We start from the raw sequence: 18842 nt of genomic DNA on the forward strand, positions 1-18842 counted from the left end.
AGGTACAGATGCTTCATTTTATGTTTTATACCAGGGGAAATGACGATCTTAGTCCCTGAATTATAGCTATATCCCACTTTTGGTCCCTGTGTAATTTGACTGAGCAGATTTAACCTTCAATAATATAAAAATGTGATTTTCATCCCTCAAACTAACGGAAGTTAAAAACTTAACGGAATCGATATTTAAAAACAATTAAATAAGAAAGAGAACAAAAATAAAAATGAGGAGAAGTTTAATAAGTAAGTCTATGCTATCTTCAGTCTTAGTGGGAATTTTCAGGCGATGAGGTTTCTATCTAATTGAAATAGTCAAAAAGCAATGAAAGACTCCTCAGTCCTTGCATATTAAAATTATTCTCATTTGTTTTCTACTTTTGTTTCGTGCGTCTAACCTATCAGGATAGTATAATGAATTAGAAAATCATAACAGAAGGAAATGAATAGAAAGAGGGTGGGGAAGAAAATTTTCTGGACCAATTTGAGTATATGATTGATTATCCTTTGAAAAGAGTGTTGACAGTCACGACCTTTTATTCAATGTCAATGGCGGGCTAGCCTTTGCAATAGCTAACTTTCTCTTTTGTTTTGTTTTTAAATTTTCAAAATAATAAAAATACTTCCCACTAAGTTTTTAACTTCCGTTAGTTTGGGGGATCAAAATCATACGTTTATATTAATTGAAAGTTAAATATGCTCAGTAGAATTATACAGGGACCAAAAATGGAATATAGCTATAACTCAAGGACTAAAATCGTTGTTTTCCCTTTATACTATGTTATAGTCACTTGCATTTGTTCCTTTGTGGCTTTTTCAGGCATATCTTGATTCCTTGCCTTAGGAGCTCAAATTTCAAATTCAATCTAGGACTAATTTCAATGCCGTTGGATTACGATTTTACCCATGCAGTAAATCAAAATGTAATAAACATCTAATTATATACTAATTAGCAATATTTTAATTAGCTGAAAGTTGATTTACAAGTTCATCAACTGTAAGGATTTTCCACTCTACGTGGAATCACAACCAAATTAAGTGTCTAATTATATAGTGATAATTAAATTGCATAAAGGGTGGAGAATAAGAAGTTCAACAGTCCTATTTTTATGCTCCATATTCATTCTCCCTAAACTTGACCAGCTGAATTACTCACCCATTATATTGCCTTTAAATCAAGCACTATTTCAAGAACATTTGAATGCAAGGATGTAATTATACGAACTGTAAACATAATAAATGAAAAGTATAATGCAAATCAAAATTAAAAAAAAAAAAAAAAAGTAAAATAAGAACGTGTGGGAGCTGAAAAGGTAGCTGGTTAGATTTCATTTACTGTAGTCTTTTCCATTCATTTGAATATTTTTAATCTTTCTTTGCTTATTGGATAATTCCGTTGACCAAGAGATGTTGAAGCTGCATAGATTATTTGTATTGAACTTATTATCATCAACCAAAGAGAAAATATAGAACGGACATGAGGTAATAATTCTTCATTTTCAATTTCCAATCATTATTTGAAAGAACATTTAATATCATTTCAATTCTAAGTCTTTTTCACCTGTTAGACCTTTGGTTTACCTTTTCATAGTTAAGAAAATCACCAACAACTTCTATAAATAGATTTTTAAAAGAAGACACAATACTTCTAGAATCATATTATGTAAGTTCAAGTAATCCTTTTTTGCTTCATTTTTTCCGTTTTTTAGAGTTCTTTATTCCCGATTAAGTTTTTTTTTTGCCTTTAAAAAGTGTAGGTTTTACAATTGTTAAGAAGAATAAAGCAGTGAAGGGAAAACCAAAATAAAGCAGCGGAAAGAAAAGGATTAAGAAAATATAAAAGCAGAAGAGTTTTTAACCAGTGGAAAAATTTCAACTTTTATTGAATCAGCAACTCCTAGTTTAAATAGTTGATATACAACTGAAAATAGGTAAAGCAGCCCTATTTGCTATCCTGAAAATCAGAAACGACTAACAGTTCCCTATAGAATAGGAATACAACTTTGACTAGGAGTCTTATCTAAAAAATCTGGAGAAAAATAAAATAAAACACGTGCATTCCTTAAAGCAACTTTTAACACTCCTCCTTGCTTTAGGAAATGCAAACTCCAATTCTCTGCCTTAGAAGCTCGAACTTGCTGACTGGAAGCGGTTTAGTAAACAGGTCGGCTTGCTGGTTTTCAGACTTGCAGTAGACTAGAATCACTTCTCCCTTTTGCTGCACTTCTCTCAAGAAATAGAGCTTGATGTTGAAATGCTTGGTCTTCCCATGAAACACCGGATTGCAATTGCTGCCTGGTTGTCTACAAAAATCTCAGTACTTTCCTTTTGTTCCATATGTATATCGCACAAGATCTTTTTAAGCCATAAGACTTGGTTTACTGCTGATGTTGCTGCTATGAATTCTGCTTCTGCAGTGGATTGTGCAACAATCTCTGGTTTCTTAGATGACCATGAGAAGATTCCTGAACCTAAGCTGAAACAATGTCCGGAAGTACTTCTCATATCATCAATAGATCCAGCCCAATCACTATCCGAGAATCCGAACAACTTGAAGCTTTGACACTTCTCAAACTTTACACCATAGTCAACAGTACCTTTGATATATCTTAATATTCTTTTTGCTGCTCTTAAATGCATTTCACTTGCACAATGCATAAAACGAGATAAGAGACTTACAGCATATAGAATATCTGGCCTTGTTGCAGTAAGATACATTAAGCATCCGATCAAGCTTCTGTAATAACCTTCATCAACTTTGTCGGCTCCATCTTCTTTGCAGAGTTTCTCTTTTTGATTCATCGGTGTGCTCATCAACTTGCATTCCTCCATTTGAAATTTCTTTTGCATATTTCTTCTGGCAAATGAACACTTCATTTTTGCTTTGCTTGATCTCCATTCCAAGAAAATAGGCCATAAGACCAAGATTTGTCATTTCAAAAACTTGCATCATTTCTTCTTTGAACTCCTCAACCAGCCTTGTCTTATTTCTTGTCACCAGAAGATCATCAACATAAAGAGACATAATAAGAATATCATTCTTTTTATGTTTTACATAAAGGGTGGATTCAGAAAAGCTCTTTCCAAATCCTAGGCTTAACAGATGATCATCTATCCTGCTGTACCAAGCTCTTGGCGCTTGTTTTAGGCCATAAAGAGCCTTTTTTTAGCAGATAGACTTTGTCTTCATCACCTTGTTTCAAAAATCCCGATGGCTGCTCGACATAGATTTCCTCCTCCAGTATGCTATTTAAGAAAGCTGATTTGACATCTAGTTGGAACACCTTCCATTCCTTTTGTACTGCTACTGCGAGCAACAATCGAATTGTGTCTAATCTTGCAATAGGAGAAAATGTGTCAGAATAATCAACACCATAAATTTGTGCATACCCTTTAACTACAAGCCTGGACTTGTATTTGTTGATGGAACTATCCGCATTTAACTTTGTTCTGAAGACCTATTTCACACCAATGACTTTTCTACCTTCAGGCTTGTCGACTAACACCCAAGTTTTATTTTTCTCAATCATGGAGATCTCCTCCTCCATTGCTTTCTTCCACTTTGGGTCTTTTAGCGCTTCTTCATGGTGGCGTGTTCGCAAATTGCTACATTACATCTTTGATAAATGTCCGAAAGTAGCCTTGTACCTTTAATCGGAAGATCATCTACCGACTCATCTAGCCATCGATTTACTATTTTCTCACCGAGGGAGTTGTGTTCTGGGTCTTGTAAAAGACCTCCTTTCTTTGGATCATTCCAGTCCCACTGACCATCCTCATTGAAGTGCACATCTCTACTAATCGACATTTTTCCAGTTTGTGGATGATACACCTTGTGGGCTTTAGAAACTGAACTATAGCCCACAAGAATGCCTGGAAGCGCCTTCTTGTCAAGTTTGTCACTCTTAACCTGTGGAACATGCACAAAGCATACGCAACCAAATACTTTAACAAAGCTTAGTGAAGGTTTACACTCATACTAAGCTTCAAATGGAGTTTTGTGTTCCAAAGCCTTCGTTGGAAGTCGATTTTGCGTAAAAGCTATTTGTGTTGGTGCCTCTCGCCCAAAATGGTCTAGGCAACTCCTTTTCATGTAACATACATCTGGCCATCTCCATTATCGATCTGTTTCTTCTTTCACTAACTCCATTTTGCTTCGGAGTGTATGGCGTTGTAAGCTGATGCACAATGCCGGCTTCCTCGCAAAATGAATTAAATTCAGCTGAAGTGTATTCCTTTCCATTATCAGACCTCAAAGCTTAAATCTTACAGCCACTTTGATTTTCCACCAATTTCTTGAATTTCCAGAACACACCAGAGAACTTCGACTTGAATTTCAAGAAAAAAATCCAAAGACATTCTTGTATAATCATCAATGAAAAGAACATAATAGATGCTATCTTGTAATGATAGAGTTCTTTGAGGTCCTGCTACATCAGTGTGAACTAGTTGCAGCTTTTGTAAAGCTCTCCAGCTTAATTTAGGAAATGACTTTCGATGTTATTTACCAAATTGACAGGCATGACATTCTGTAGAATTTTCTCCCAGGTTCGGTAGGTTCTCCACCATATTCATTTTTTGCATTTTGACAAGCCCTTGATAGTGATAGTGCCCGAGTCTCTTATGCCATAACGCAGCAACATTTTCTTTTGCTGAATACACCATCTGCTCTCCCTCAAATGGATCTAATGAGAAACTTCTACCTCTCATTTTGAATTTAAGCAAGTCTTGTCCCGAGGGATCCTTAATCAAGCAATATTTATCTTCAAAATTAAGTTTGAAACCATTTTCTAATAACTGACCAACGCTTAACAAATTCTGGTCCAAGTCAGGTACATAAAGAACATCAGATATTGTTTTAGTACCTGATTGTGTCTCAACTATAATGGTTCCCATTCCTTTTGCTGGAATGTGACCACCATGGCCTATTCTAACCTTTGCAACTCGAGTAGGCTTCAATTCTTTGAAGAGTTCTTTATAATAAGTCATGTGATTTGTGCATCCGCTATCGATCAGCCATGACTCGCTTGAAACATTGCTTGCAAAACATGATGCAACAAAGAGTTGGTCTTCCTCCTGTTAACAACTCGAGCATCTGCTTCTTACTGCTGAGTTTTATTCTTGCAAATGATTGCTTCGTGCCCCAACTGATTGCACTTACTGCACTTAGCATCAGGCCTTTTCCAACACTTGAAAGGTGTGTGTCCGTTCTTGCCACAATGCTTACAAGGAGGGTAATTTCCTTTGGAACTACCCGATTTGCTTTTGTTGTTGCGTTCTGCACCTTCTCTATTTGTTGGCTGGTTCTTTTATTCTTCTTCTTCTTTTTATATCTTCCATCGTCTTGATGTTTGGCTGGTAAGGCTCCTTCAACAACTCCTCCTTGTCTCATAACACGTCGTTGCTCTTGTGCTTGAAAAGCACTCAAGAGCTCTGCTAGTGTAATTTTGGACAAGTCCTTAGTATTTTCTAAGGTTGTAATGGTAGCCTCAAATCTTCCAGGTACTGTTACAAGGATTTTTTCAACGATCATTGAATCAGTAAAAGTGGAACCCAACAATCTGATGCGATTTGCTATGTTAAGAAGTCGGTCAGAATACTCCTTTATGGTTTCACTTTCCTTCATTCTTTGCAATTCCAACTCACGTACTAAATTCAGCACTTGCATCCCTCGAATCCTTTCATCTCCTTCATACTCAGTCTTGAAATAATCCCATACCTCTTTTGCTGATTTTAGAGACATGATACGAGTGAAGATGGTGGATGAAACTGCAGTAAACAAACATGCCTTTGCCTTTGATTTCCTGCTTTTCCTCTCCTTGTGATTTTTAATCTGCGCCATTGTGGGATTGTTTGGCAAGGGAGTAATCTCGTATTCATCTTCTACAACCTCCCAGAGATCCAAAGCTTCCAGATATGTCTGCATTCTGACAACCCAGATTTGATAATTTTCTCCATTGAAAGCTGGTGGTGCCATTGAAGAAAAACTTGCTTCTCCATCCATGAATCCACTGAATCTGATAGGTGCGCGCACACACAGGTCCCTCAAGATTTAAAGCTCTGATACCAATTGTAGGTTTTACAATTGTTAAGAAGAATAAAGCAGTGAAGGGAAAACCAAAATAAAGCAGCGGAAAGAAAAGGATTAAGAAAATATAGAAGCAGAAGAGTTTTTTAACCAGTGGAAAAATTTCAAATTTTATTGAATCAGCACCTCCTAGTTTAAATAGTCGATATACAACTGAAAATAGGTAAAGCAGCCCTATTTGCTATCCTGAAAATCAGAAATGACTAACAGTTCCCTATAGAATAGGAATACAACTTTGACTAGGAGTCTTATCTAAAAAATCTGGAGAAAAATAAAATAAAACACGTGCATTCCTTAAAGAAACTTTTAACAAAAAGTATATATACTACCGCGGGTGATTTTTTCAATAAATTACATTACTTCATAAATTAAAAAGTTATGGGTAATGTTGTATTTTTGTGTTCAGGTGAAAAAGTTGTAATTTTTGTCTTTTTTGTAAGTTTATTACTCCTCTTATAATATTGTTAGTGATATCTTGTGATTATATAATTCTTAATTCTAGGCTTATAAACAATAATTCTTAGTTGAAGTACTTTGTTTTTATGAAACATAATATGTGGAGACGTTGTCGAATATCGAGAACTTATTGTGTAATGTAAAAAATTACATGTGTTTTTTATCTACCTTGGAGTGAAGCCTGATAGGTTTTGATTTTTTAGTTATGAGATTTTTAATCTTGTTATAGTGTGAGTGTGTGACTTGCATATTCTGTAAAGATCTCGATATTGTCAATTTTTATTTATTTCATGCTTATTTTGTCATTTCCATATTGATGTGTTGGGTTTGGGAAGGGAAAATATACTTCATTTTTTTGTAATATAAAATGGGAAAGTTTGCTTGAAATTACAAATAAAAGTGAAAATAATTGAATAGTGGTTACTACATTTTTCTTTTACTAAAATATAAGTAGATAATTGACATTGCACTCTATTATAATATACATTGAAGAACAACTTTATGCGGATGGTGTTTTTATATTTCTTTCTGGAAATACAAATGATTGAATATTATTTCTACTTATATGCATGACATTTCGAACTTAGGCTAATCTTGCTAATCCTAGTTATTGTATCCTGCTCAATTAACACTAATATCATGCTCAGTATATAGTAGTTATTTGAAACATGTTCTTTATATTCTTTATTTTATCTTTTGTTACTCAACCCATATTTCAATAATTATATGTTGTTATTTACTAAGTAAGTAGGGGTACACGTGCAGTCGAAAGCTAGTATAAAGAAAAAGCGAAGACTTCAGATAACAAGTCAATGTCGTGCATGTGTCTTTCCTCCCATGTGCCTATAAAGCAAAATTACGTTCCTATAAAGGGCAACTTATCATTCATTCAATTTCATTAGTATACTACTGCCTCACTATGAAAATATCACTCTTTCTACATCTTTCTTTCATCACCATCCTGGTGGTACTTCTTACTGGTTCTAACTATATTACTCAAATATATGGCCAATGTTTGGGTGATCAGAAGGCCTCGTTGATTAAATTAGGTGTGACTCAATAAAATTGGTGGCGCAAGTTAAATCTTAACAAGAGATCTCAAGTATATTCAATAAAACTATCTCACGCACGTGCATCTCGTGCGGATCCCATGAAAAACTTAGCTGAGATATGGCCAGTACGATTCCTCGTGCATGAAATGTGCACATTGTTGTTTTTACCAATCGATTTCTGAATAGCAGCAGTTATAATATTTCATATGCTTCGAATTGTTCAATTCTATTTTAAAGTTTTCTTTTACTGCTGAATTAAAAAATTATACATTTTACTTTAAAATATTCATTTTTTTTTTCCAAAAACTACTTTATAAACCTATAATGGGGTCCCAAAAATATTGGGGCCTAAAGCAAAATTACGTTCCTATAAAAGGTAACTTCTCATTCATTCAATTTCATTAGTATACTATTACCTCACTATGAAAATATCACTCCTTCTACATATTTCTTCCATCACCATCTTGGTGGTACTTCCTACTGGTTCTAACTATATTACTCAAATATACGGCCAATGTTTGGGGGATCAGAAGGCCTCGTTGATTAAATCAGGGGCAACTCTATAAAATTGGTGTCCTAAAGTCAAATCTTAACAAGAGGTTTCAAGTATATTCAATAAAACTAGTCACGCACGTGCATCTCGTGTGGATTTCTTGTGCGAAAATGTACACATCGTTGTTTTTACCAATCAGTTTCTGGCTAGCACTAGTTATAATATTTCATATGCTTCGAATTGTTCAGGTCTATTTTAAAGTTTTCTTTCATTGCTGAATTAAAAATATATTCATTTTTTTCAAAAACTAATTTATAAACCTATAATAATGAAAACTGGGGTCCTAAAAATTTTGCACCTAAAGCCTTTGCTTTATCAGTTTCGCTTTAAGTTTCACCCTAAAGCGGGCATTGGATTAAATTCAAGAATAACCTCACGTTCGACTCTTCTTTGTCAGCCAAACTAATCAGGTGGGATGAAAACACTGACTGCTGCCTGTGGCCAGGTGTAAGTTATGATGAGGAAGGTCATGTGCTTGTTCTGGAGTTGGACGACGAAGCCATTTCTAGCAGAATTGAGAACTCAAGCAGTCTCTTCGATCTTCAACATCTTGAGAAGTCCAATCTCGTTTATAATAAGCTATATTTGTTCCAACATCAACAAAAATTTATATGCTCGCAAACTTGACGTACTTGAATTGGTCATATGCTGCTTTTGATGGGCAGATTCCAATGAAATTGTCTAGATTGACACGGTTAGTGATTCTTGACCTTTCTAGCTGGAATTTAAAACTTGAGGTCCCAGATCTGAAAGAACTGGTTAAAAACCTAGCAAATCGTAGATCTTTACCTTGATTTCATGGATACTTCATTGAAGGGGAGTGACTGGTTCTGGGTATTATCTTCATCTCTACCTCAATTGAGAGTCTTGACAATGAGACACCGTAACATTTCAGGCCCCCTTGATCCTGTCCTTTTAAATCTCCATTTCCTTGTCATTCGTCTCGGTGATAACGACTTGTCTGTTAGCATGATGGACAAAATATTCTAAATATTGTAAACATAAATAGAAACACTCTAGATATATGAAAATATACTTAGAGATATTTTATATTTATAGTACAATATTGTGTAGCATTAACTATAGAATATTACGTAGAATATTATTCGGTAGGATTTACATTATGCGTAGAATATTTTTCTTCCTTTTATCTCTTATTCCTCTTGTGTATAAATACCTATGTATTCTGATGAATTAGATCGACAAATCCGGGTGGCAAACTACTTAACAAAGCATGCAACAACACTGGAAAATCCCCTCATAATTCAGGATATTCAACAAATGCCAAGAAGAGCCATGAGAGCTTATATTTTGGATCAAAGGAAAATGCCTGGCCGGAGAATAAGATATGACAAAGCTAACTTTTTTGTGAGCTAAACTGTATAGATAACAGTATATACCAGAGAATGTATAGCTAACTAGGTTTAACATTCTCTTAGGAAGGAATTGAGCACAATCTGTGTATGTATATCAGGGGTATGGTCTAACCCTCTGCTCCTTTTGTGTTTGCATAAAATGATATAGAACACTCCAAGACACTTATCTTGGAAACTTTTTTTAAAAAAAAATAGATCAACAAATTGAGACACTCATTCGTCAATTTCTCTTGTGTTTTCTCTATTTTTGACATGGTATCAGATCGAGCCTTCTTGCTTTGATTATAGAATCCTTGATGTGTGGTCACTTTTAATTTATTTATTTTTTTGAAAGTTTTTTGTCTTTCTTGTTACACTTAGGACTCTTGGTATTGGTTATTCTAGCTATTATTTTTGTATCATTGTGTTTTTTTATTTTCGATATTCAAAAACATGACTTCACATTAGTTTGAGTCCTTTAGTGTTTGTTTCACTGGAAAAAATATTCTGCTTGGGAACGTCAGTTTCAACTATTTGTCACTGAAAAAGAATTATGCGGCCATACAGATGGAAGTGATCCCGCTCCTACTGATCCTACAAATTAAGTTAAGTCAGTGGAAGGTCAAAAATGCTTGGGTGATGACATGAATTAGGGTTAATTGACCCTCTTACATCCTTAATCTCAGGCCATACATGACTGCAAAGGCCATCTGGGATTATTTACAAAAGGTTTACAACAAAGACAATAGCGCAAGATGCTTTTAGCTAGAGCATGAAATTGCTAATTATTCTCAAGGAGGTCTCTCTGTTAAGATTATTATTCTGGATTTCAGAACTTATGGGTTGAATTCACTGATATTGTTTATGCTAAAATACCTACTGAATATCTCTCTATAATTCAAGCAGTTCGTGAATAAAGCAAGCGAGATCATTTTTTTTTACATGATTAAGAATAATATTACCTGCTGCAGAGCCTGCACTATTACCTACAATTATTTCAAGTTGTTTACTCATACTAAATTTAAGTAATTACTAGCAACGGATGCCTGTGACACGTGGTTAATTTGATTTTTTGATAGACCATCAATTTAATTATAATTACACTAAGTGAGGAAAACTAAATTAAAATAAAATTCAAATATCCACATACGATCGGAACCAAAATATAGAAATTTTGAAATGAATTCCAAGACCAAAAGTAACAAAACAAACGCATATGACAGATAAGTGAAAGAGAAAATAATAGTTCAAGTTGGCGACTTACTTTTTTTCTTGTAAATGGTTAGCCAAAGCCACGGGAATTATAGAATAGACATAAGAAAATTTGGTAACTTCTGTATGAGTCACTCATAAAGCGGCGAACACCGATGAAAGATGAATTGATAGAACTAAATCCCTAAAACAACATGCATAGGACTATGCCCCTTTCAAATCTCCAAACGTTCTCCCAGAAAATTCTATCACTTTTAAGCATTGCAGGCTGAATTTGTACGTAAAGAGGAATTTCTACAAACTGCAAGCTTGACTTAACCGTAAGCTTATAGATTACACTTGTGCAAATTGGAAATGAATTGAGAGGATAAAAAGTTTCTACATACTGTAAGTTGATTGAATTATGAGCTTCTATAATGGGAGGAGAAGAAGATTGAGATTATGTACGGGCAGCAGAATATAAGTGAGATAAGTTTTATCGGTAGTCTCATCCAACTTTGAGTTTGTCACGCAAAAATTATTTTTCTATTTTTGTTACATAAAAATCATCTAAAGTTTATCACAAAAAAAACACTATTTTTTAATTACATGAAGTCATTCAACTTCAAAGTTTATCACATAAAAATTATTTTCTATTTTTATCACATAAAAGTTATCCACCTTTAAGATTTATCACACAAATTTATTTTATTTTATTTTTTGTGATATAAAAGTTGGCCAAGTTAACTAAAAGATAAATTTCACATGTATTTTATTATAGAAGATTGTGATGATTTTTATGTGATAAACAAAAAATATAAGATTGGCCTTTGTGCAATAAATTTTAAACTGGATGACTTTTATGTGCTAAAATATTAAGTAATTTGTGTCATAAAATTTAAAATTAAATACCTTTTATCTAATAAAAAAATTGCATGAAACACTTAAAGTTGTATGACTATGGGAGAAATTTACTCAAAATTAGATGGTAAAAGACGGAAGAAAAATAAAGAGTGAGGAACAGATGAAAAAAATGTAGGAATGCCAATTGTTCCGAAAGGCTTTATCCCAACGAATAGAAGATACTCAGCTCCGCACAACATAGGGCTTAGCACACAAGCACAAATCCTCGCCGCGGAATATAATCCTAAAGTACTCCAAAGACTCAAATATAGTCAATCAAGGGGAGTTCAGGAGTATGAACCAGAAGAAATCAAAGAAAAGTACCCACTGATAGACTGGATTGCCTGTAACCTCATTTATCAAAGACCCTTAAAAACAAAACAACTACTCTTATACGGACCACCGTCAACTTGAAGGAGAGGAATAAATACCAGGTCTATAATTTTGACAAAAGGAGGACCAAAGAGCAACTCGAAAGTACTTTACTTCAGTCCCAGTATTGAAAGACGTGACTTCAGGAGTGGATTTCTTGCTTGAAAAAATACCCTTCGTTCAGTCCTGGCCCACCTGATAGAAGACATGAAAGCGGCCATAGGGTGGGGTAAGCGCAGCAGAATAAGGAGGTATTGGCTCCCTTCTTGTGAGCTATTGTCTCACTGTCCTTTCCGTACAAATACGTGTCATCAGCAAGAAAATACATGTCACCAAGAAGAGAGGTACAAATGAAATTTGATAATATGAGGGTGTAGAAAGTAATTTGTTGGTCTTACCAATAGAGCACACAGTACTACTTTTATAGTTGTGTTCATCCATGCTTCCTCACTTATATATAATAGACTAGTCTGCGAAAGTCCGTACTGAGCCCGGGCCCAGGATCAAGGCAGAAAACATCATAATAGTTTAAATTAGAAAATAAATAATTTGATATTTTGTAAACCAACATAACTTGAAGTATTTACATAATTTCAAACTGACTATTAATAGTAGTCGACTTCTATTTTGCTTCTTCTATGTGGTGATTCAATATTTTTTCTATTATTTTTAACTAAGATTTCGATATGAAAGAATTCTTTTATTTCTTCACCAAGAATTATTGCATCATTTTGTGAAAATATATCATATCACCGTAAAAGCCTCTGTTTAGTTAAACTAAAAAGTTCAAGAGTAGCAAAGATAAATAACAAAATTAACTTTAAAGGCTACAAAAATATTTAAGAAGTTAAATGTTATTAAAACAAATGTAAAGGTGAGATTGAGAAGCTGATTACTTAGTACGCACAGTTATATCCGTTTCTCTTTTGCTCACCCCCCCCCCCCCAAACACCCACCCACCCACTTAATTAAACATATTGAATAAAATTTAAAAGTTCTTTTTCTTTTATTTTTGAAGATCTTAATATATTAATTCTTAAAAAGTGTTATACCATAATGTACTAAAAGTTAGTGCACCCAAAAAAACCTAAGATTCACATAAAATCTAAAAAAAAAAAAAAAAAAAAATTGTTGGAAGGACTTGTGGTTTCATGTGCTCGATTAATATCAACCATGTTTTATGACTTATAAATTACTGTTTTTAAAATAATTATATAATTTGGTTCAAGTAAAAAACATCAAACTACATTTTACATTTATTCTTGTTGAGAAATTAGTGAATTTACTTATAAATAAAATAAAATAAAAAATAAAAAATTTGACACTTTAAACTAATATTAATATATGCTAATTCTAGTTAAATCATACAAAATATAAAAAAATAACTACTTTTCTTATTTTCGACTTTCTTTTTCCTTCCAAAAAATGCATGTAAGATATTTCTTCCTTTTCTTTAGTCTAAGTGGAATATTATTTTGTAAAATTTACATCATAATAATATTATAATTATGCTATAAGTCCCAAGTTGTTAGAGTCTACTAAATTAAAAAATTAAATCATATCTCAATGCAACGACGTACCTAACAATTTTATTCCTTCCCGCTTTTTTTAAGGATTGATTTTGAAATTTGTTTGCTATTATACAAAATTATGTTGAAATATTGTACTTAAATTTATAGTTTTAAAATAAAATGATTATTAAGATATAAGATCAGGAGAATTTTAACTATAATCTTAGAATGTACAAAATAAAAATATCATCTACAAAGTACTTTCTAATACCAAATGAGTTCTTCAAAGTTATTATTTTCTTATCTTTGTGTATAGTTATTTTTATAAGATGACATCATCACTAGTCACAACTTTTTAAGCATTTTAAAGGGACTCAAACTTTGCTAAATTTATCAAATTGAATGTGACAAACTAAGTAATAAAGGAATAAAGTAGGACTAAATATATGACATAGAAAAAAATTATGGTACATTCAAAAAGTTGAACTAAGGGGCCATGTATTACCAAAAAAGGTTTGGAAATTCTTTGATTCATTGAAAACATACTTAGTACATGTTGCAATAAATATCAAATATAAGGATAGTTTTGTAAAAGCAAATCCTTTTGGTTAACAAACTCCACAACCAAATAGTTCAGATGGAACCAAGGACGACAAAATCTTTACATGTAAAAATATAGTAAAACATGTAATTGACTTTAAATAATCACTGCCAGTTTTACCGAAACTAAACTTGTATATAGTACTTAGTTAGCACATGCTGAGAGAGTAAAAAAGCGTATGCAAGTGGTGAGTGGTGACTATACATTGAACAAGCATTAATTATCCATTTTGAAAATAACAAGCTTTAATATATAAGGTGCGCGTGCTTCATTTTACTTACTTTTAATCTTTTTTATTTTGTTTCAAAATAAGTGAGCTCCCACATTCCATATTAAGTGATCTTTTAATCTTTTTTATTTTGTTTTTCGCAGTCGAGGTGGGGCCCAACATTGATAAGTGACAATTTATACGAATCACGTATGCGAAGTTAAACATAACTCAAGAAGGACCTTGAGCCAAATCAAAGTGGAAGTCCTCAACAAATATTTTTAAGTAACGTTTTTGGGTGATCCCGACTTTAGGTTTATTTTAAGAAGAGATAATTGAATTAATGTCGGGACAATTCTTCCAATGACTTTCTGGAGAAAAAGAGAGAGAGAGAGCTTAGAGAGAAAAGATCAATTTTGACCAAAATTTATTTATAATCAAAAATCATTAAATAACTTTTCTTTTTCTAAACATTAATTAGGGGTAAGTTAGTAAAAATACTCATAGTTTTGTAGGAGTAAGTAATTGTGGGCTATTCTATAAAGGATGTCCGTAGAGTCTAAAAGAATGGCTTGGAATTGGGTTATTATGGCTAATGGAGGGAGTATATTTTATATCTTTTTCCTCTTGGCATGTATCTTAGACGTACTAAGGTATGACATGACTTGTGCTTTTAAGGGTTTATTTTGTGTATGATCCTTAATTGATCCATGTTGACTTGACAAATTTTTTTAAAAAGCTTTTATTAGGGGTGTATTTTACTAAAGTATCCTTATTAATGATGCTTTGGAATTCTAAATTTAACTACTACTTTATTTAGTTATTTAATGCTAGGGTAGCATGGCAAAAAGTAATAATAATACTCCCCTGATTTGCTAAAATAGACAAATAAAAAAGAAAAATCTCTCTATATATATGAAGGAAGGACTTAGGAGAGGTGATGTATCATGTTTGCTGGCAAGTTTTATGATTTTACCAATGATCTATTTATCTTTAATCTCCTTTTTTTTTTTTTTTTTTTTTTTTTTTTGACATTTTTTCCCTGTTTTCTCCTACTCGGTAAAATTTTCTATTCATTAATTAGATTTACTGCATAAGTTAGAACGCTTCAATTCTATTTTCCTATTACGTCGTAACGGTTCAAGGGTGGTAACTTTTCAGTTACCGCCTCTTTTTCTAAGCAAATTATATTAATTCTAACAATTATGCAAAGCCATTAACTCTGTAACAGTTTTTGCAGGGGTTATATTAATCTACTTTTACTACAGCTACCGAGTAGAAAACTTCATCCAAAAAATCTTTGAAAAGGCAATAGGCGGCGATTGTCAAAACGTCCCTCTTCGACACTCGTGTGAGGAGATGCAGGTAATCTTTAGCCAAAAAACGCCGACCAAGAAATTTACAAATAATGTAGAATTAATGTTTACTATTGATCGTTGTTGGGTATTTCTATTCGGTGTCATTCTTTACTGTAGTTTTTCATTTGGTATTGTGTGATGTGTACTGCCTGTTTGCCACATTTTGTTGTATCGACGTCTTGCTTTCACTGCTACATTTTTTGCAGGCATTACTCAGTTCGTTCTTGTCTTTTTCAGGTTGCTTCCTCTTCCTTGAATATGCAATAATTGCTACTACTACAGTACTACTTTCATCCAAAAGAAAAATGAAGGGGCTTTGATTACAAGTGCCAAACCTTCTAATTTTAAGTGTAAATTTGGACTTCTCTTCTACACATTCAATAGACTGTTTTCTTCCCTTTCAATTTTCCCCTTTATCAATGTGTTATTTCTGCATTATCCTTATTTTTTTCATTTCCCATAATTGTTGCTAATTGTTTATCATGTATTCTTTTACTGAACAGTCACAGCTTTTATTGTAAACAAATTCGACACAACTTTTAGTAGATTAATTTTTTTTTATTTTTTTGAAAAGCGATCTAAGTCGTTGATGTCACGATTGGTCCTGGTTTAAGCGTTTGTCTCCGAAGTAAGTTTTTATTCAATCTTCTTCTTTAGCAGTCGGTCTTTCTTTTCTTCTCTTGGTTTCCATTTTTTACCTATTTAAGGTCATATGATTGTTCGTTCAGCAAGTCTATCAAGGCTCGGTGTAAATATTTCTCTTTCAGTTCCTTTTGTTTAAATTCTTTCCCTCTATTTTTAGTTTCCATATTCTACCATATATAAGACCATTTTATATAGTTCTATATCACTGAGGAGATTACAGAGGACAAAATATAGTTGTACATGTTGTCATGTACTATATGACAGTCCTGTCAATGCCGACACAAGAGCCGAAAGGAGAATGCCGAGTAAAACTATGCAATATAGAGTTGATTTTCATAAAGGAAAAACAAGAAAAGAAAAATCGAGGTTTTCATTACTGGAGCTTACCAATGAGTTAAAGTATATCCAACCAGAACATTATTGTTAACAAAACCGATGACTAATTATCATATTTAAGGACTAAATTACTTGTATCCAAAGCTCGAACACGAGAAGGGAAGAAAGAAATGTTTACACTAGCATGACTGCGAGAAAAAGGGTAAGGATTTAAACCCCGTGGAGTGTATTAAGAATGATTCCCACAAGTTTTGACAGGAGATAATGAATTAAGGAGAAATAGAAAAATTGTTTTGAGTAATTGTTCAACTCGAATCAAGAGAATAATTATCCCATTATAATAAATATTACGATTATCATGATTAAGTAATTTAATAAGGTTAACCATGACCCAGTAAGAGAAATGTAACTTAAAATTAGAACTAAACAAAAAGGAAAAAAAAATACAAATATTGAAGTCGGAATGATCGTGTTTTGATTTTTCCTTGGCGTAGTCATACATTATATATTTGGTTTCACTTTTATATCGTGAATTCTTTTTTAGCTCAATTAAGTTTATAAAAAGAACAAATTTGTCGTTCAGATGTTGACCGCGCGAAGCGCGGGTTTATTGACTAATATATTTATAGTATAGGGGCCAAGTAAATTGGAATCAAAGGAATATGTTAATTGGAACCAAAGGAATATGTTATAGTCACTTGCATTTGTTCCTTTTTGGCCTTTTCATGCATCTTGGTTCCTTGTCCTAAAAGCTCAAATTTCAAATTCAATCTACGATTAAATTTCAACTTGCCAACTCATTGCCGGCTTGCCGCTCAAAAGAAGAGAAACCTTTTTTTTTTTATTATTATTACTAGTCTATGTGAATGTGCGTTGCACCTCAAAATACTTGGTACATAATTAGTTCACAAATGATAAATTTTAAATGGTATACATATTTTCGAACTTTCTTTGAGCTATAAAATATAAATTAAAACATACAAAAGAGTAACAACTTGAAATTAGAAAATTTTCTAAATTTGATGCTACTTTAGTGAAATTAATATTTTCAATCCCATTATGATAAACCCAATACCTTCATAAGTCATATCAATCTTCGGTCGACTCAAACACATGAATATTAAAAAGGTGGATGTATATTGTAGACCATAAAAAGAGAAATACAATACCGTGTATCATGAAAAATATTAGTATAGCAATTGAAACTAATAAGTATGAGAAAATAAGTCATATTTTTACGCTTCATTAAGTACCTGAAATACAAGATGATGGAGAAGAATAAGTAGTTAACAGAAGAAGAGGTTATGTGTGAAAAAGTCATAACCCATAAGCACAAAATCAAACTTTCTATAAAAATAAAAGCAATGAATATTCAGCTGCAAATAACAGATCAGTGAAGGAAAACAGAAACATGGGAGATATTTATACTAATACGTATGGAGACTCAAGACTCCTAAGATTCTTTTTCCAGCATTATTAATAAGAATATCAAAGGTTTAAATGAGACTTTTCATTCACCAACCTGATTAAATTTACATACAAATCAAATGATACCACATTCATTGTACATTAAACAAAAAAAAAAAAAAAAAAAAAAAAAAAAAAAAAAAAAAAAGAAACCTCTAAATGTGGAATGTATCTTAGTGATCTTACGTTTTAATATGAAGAGTCAATTTAAAAGTTTTTGTGAAATAAATGGAGAAAACTAACGTCTCACCCTCCCACTGAATTCATTGTTATGACTGATGAGTGTCTGAAGCATTAAACTATTGCTTCATTTATATTTTTCTGCCAAAATATTGTTTTCATTTTCTTATTACCTCTTAATTTGGTTTTTGAAAGGACAAAAAAAACCATTAATTTTTTAGGGGTGTTTTAGTAATCCAACTTTTAACTTTGTGTCTTCCCACTTTTAGTATTACTAGTTTAGTGTACGTGCGTTGCACGTGTGTATAACTTTAAGTAATAAATATATAAAAACAATACTGGAAAAGAATAATTAGCGTTAAAACAAATGCAACATTTTATAAACAAATTCTTTAACACAATTTGTCGAAATGACTATAACAAAATTGTAGCAAAATAATTAAATGACTATTTTGTCTACTGTGTAATCTGTTTTTTTAAAGATAAAAAAGACGATGACATTTCGTTAAACCCACTTTTATTCCACTAAATTTTTCATTATTTAAATTTCTTATAAGATCTCATTAATTA

The 18842-nt window shown here is 32.6% G+C and overlaps 1 protein-coding gene across 1 annotated transcript; it reads right to left on the reverse strand.

Annotated features, from left to right (window-relative positions):
* Window positions 1-4616: 4616 nt before the first annotated feature.
* Window positions 4617-5999, reverse strand: LOC132050942 (uncharacterized). The gene has a single exon (XM_059442267.1). The coding sequence runs from the start codon at window positions 5971-5973 to the stop codon at window positions 5002-5004; it is 972 nt and encodes a 323-aa protein (XP_059298250.1). The 5' UTR covers window positions 5974-5999; the 3' UTR covers window positions 4617-5001.
* Window positions 6000-18842: the final 12843 nt, after the last annotated feature.

This window comes from Lycium ferocissimum, chromosome 3 (assembly GCF_029784015.1).
Source record: "Lycium ferocissimum isolate CSIRO_LF1 chromosome 3, AGI_CSIRO_Lferr_CH_V1, whole genome shotgun sequence".
Classification (NCBI taxonomy): Eukaryota; Viridiplantae; Streptophyta; class Magnoliopsida; order Solanales; family Solanaceae; genus Lycium; species Lycium ferocissimum.

Coding starts and splice junctions, on each gene's coding strand:
- LOC132050942 (XM_059442267.1), bottom strand. CDS start 5,973: ATGGCACCACCAGCTTTCAATGGAGAAAATTATCAAATCTGGGTTGTC.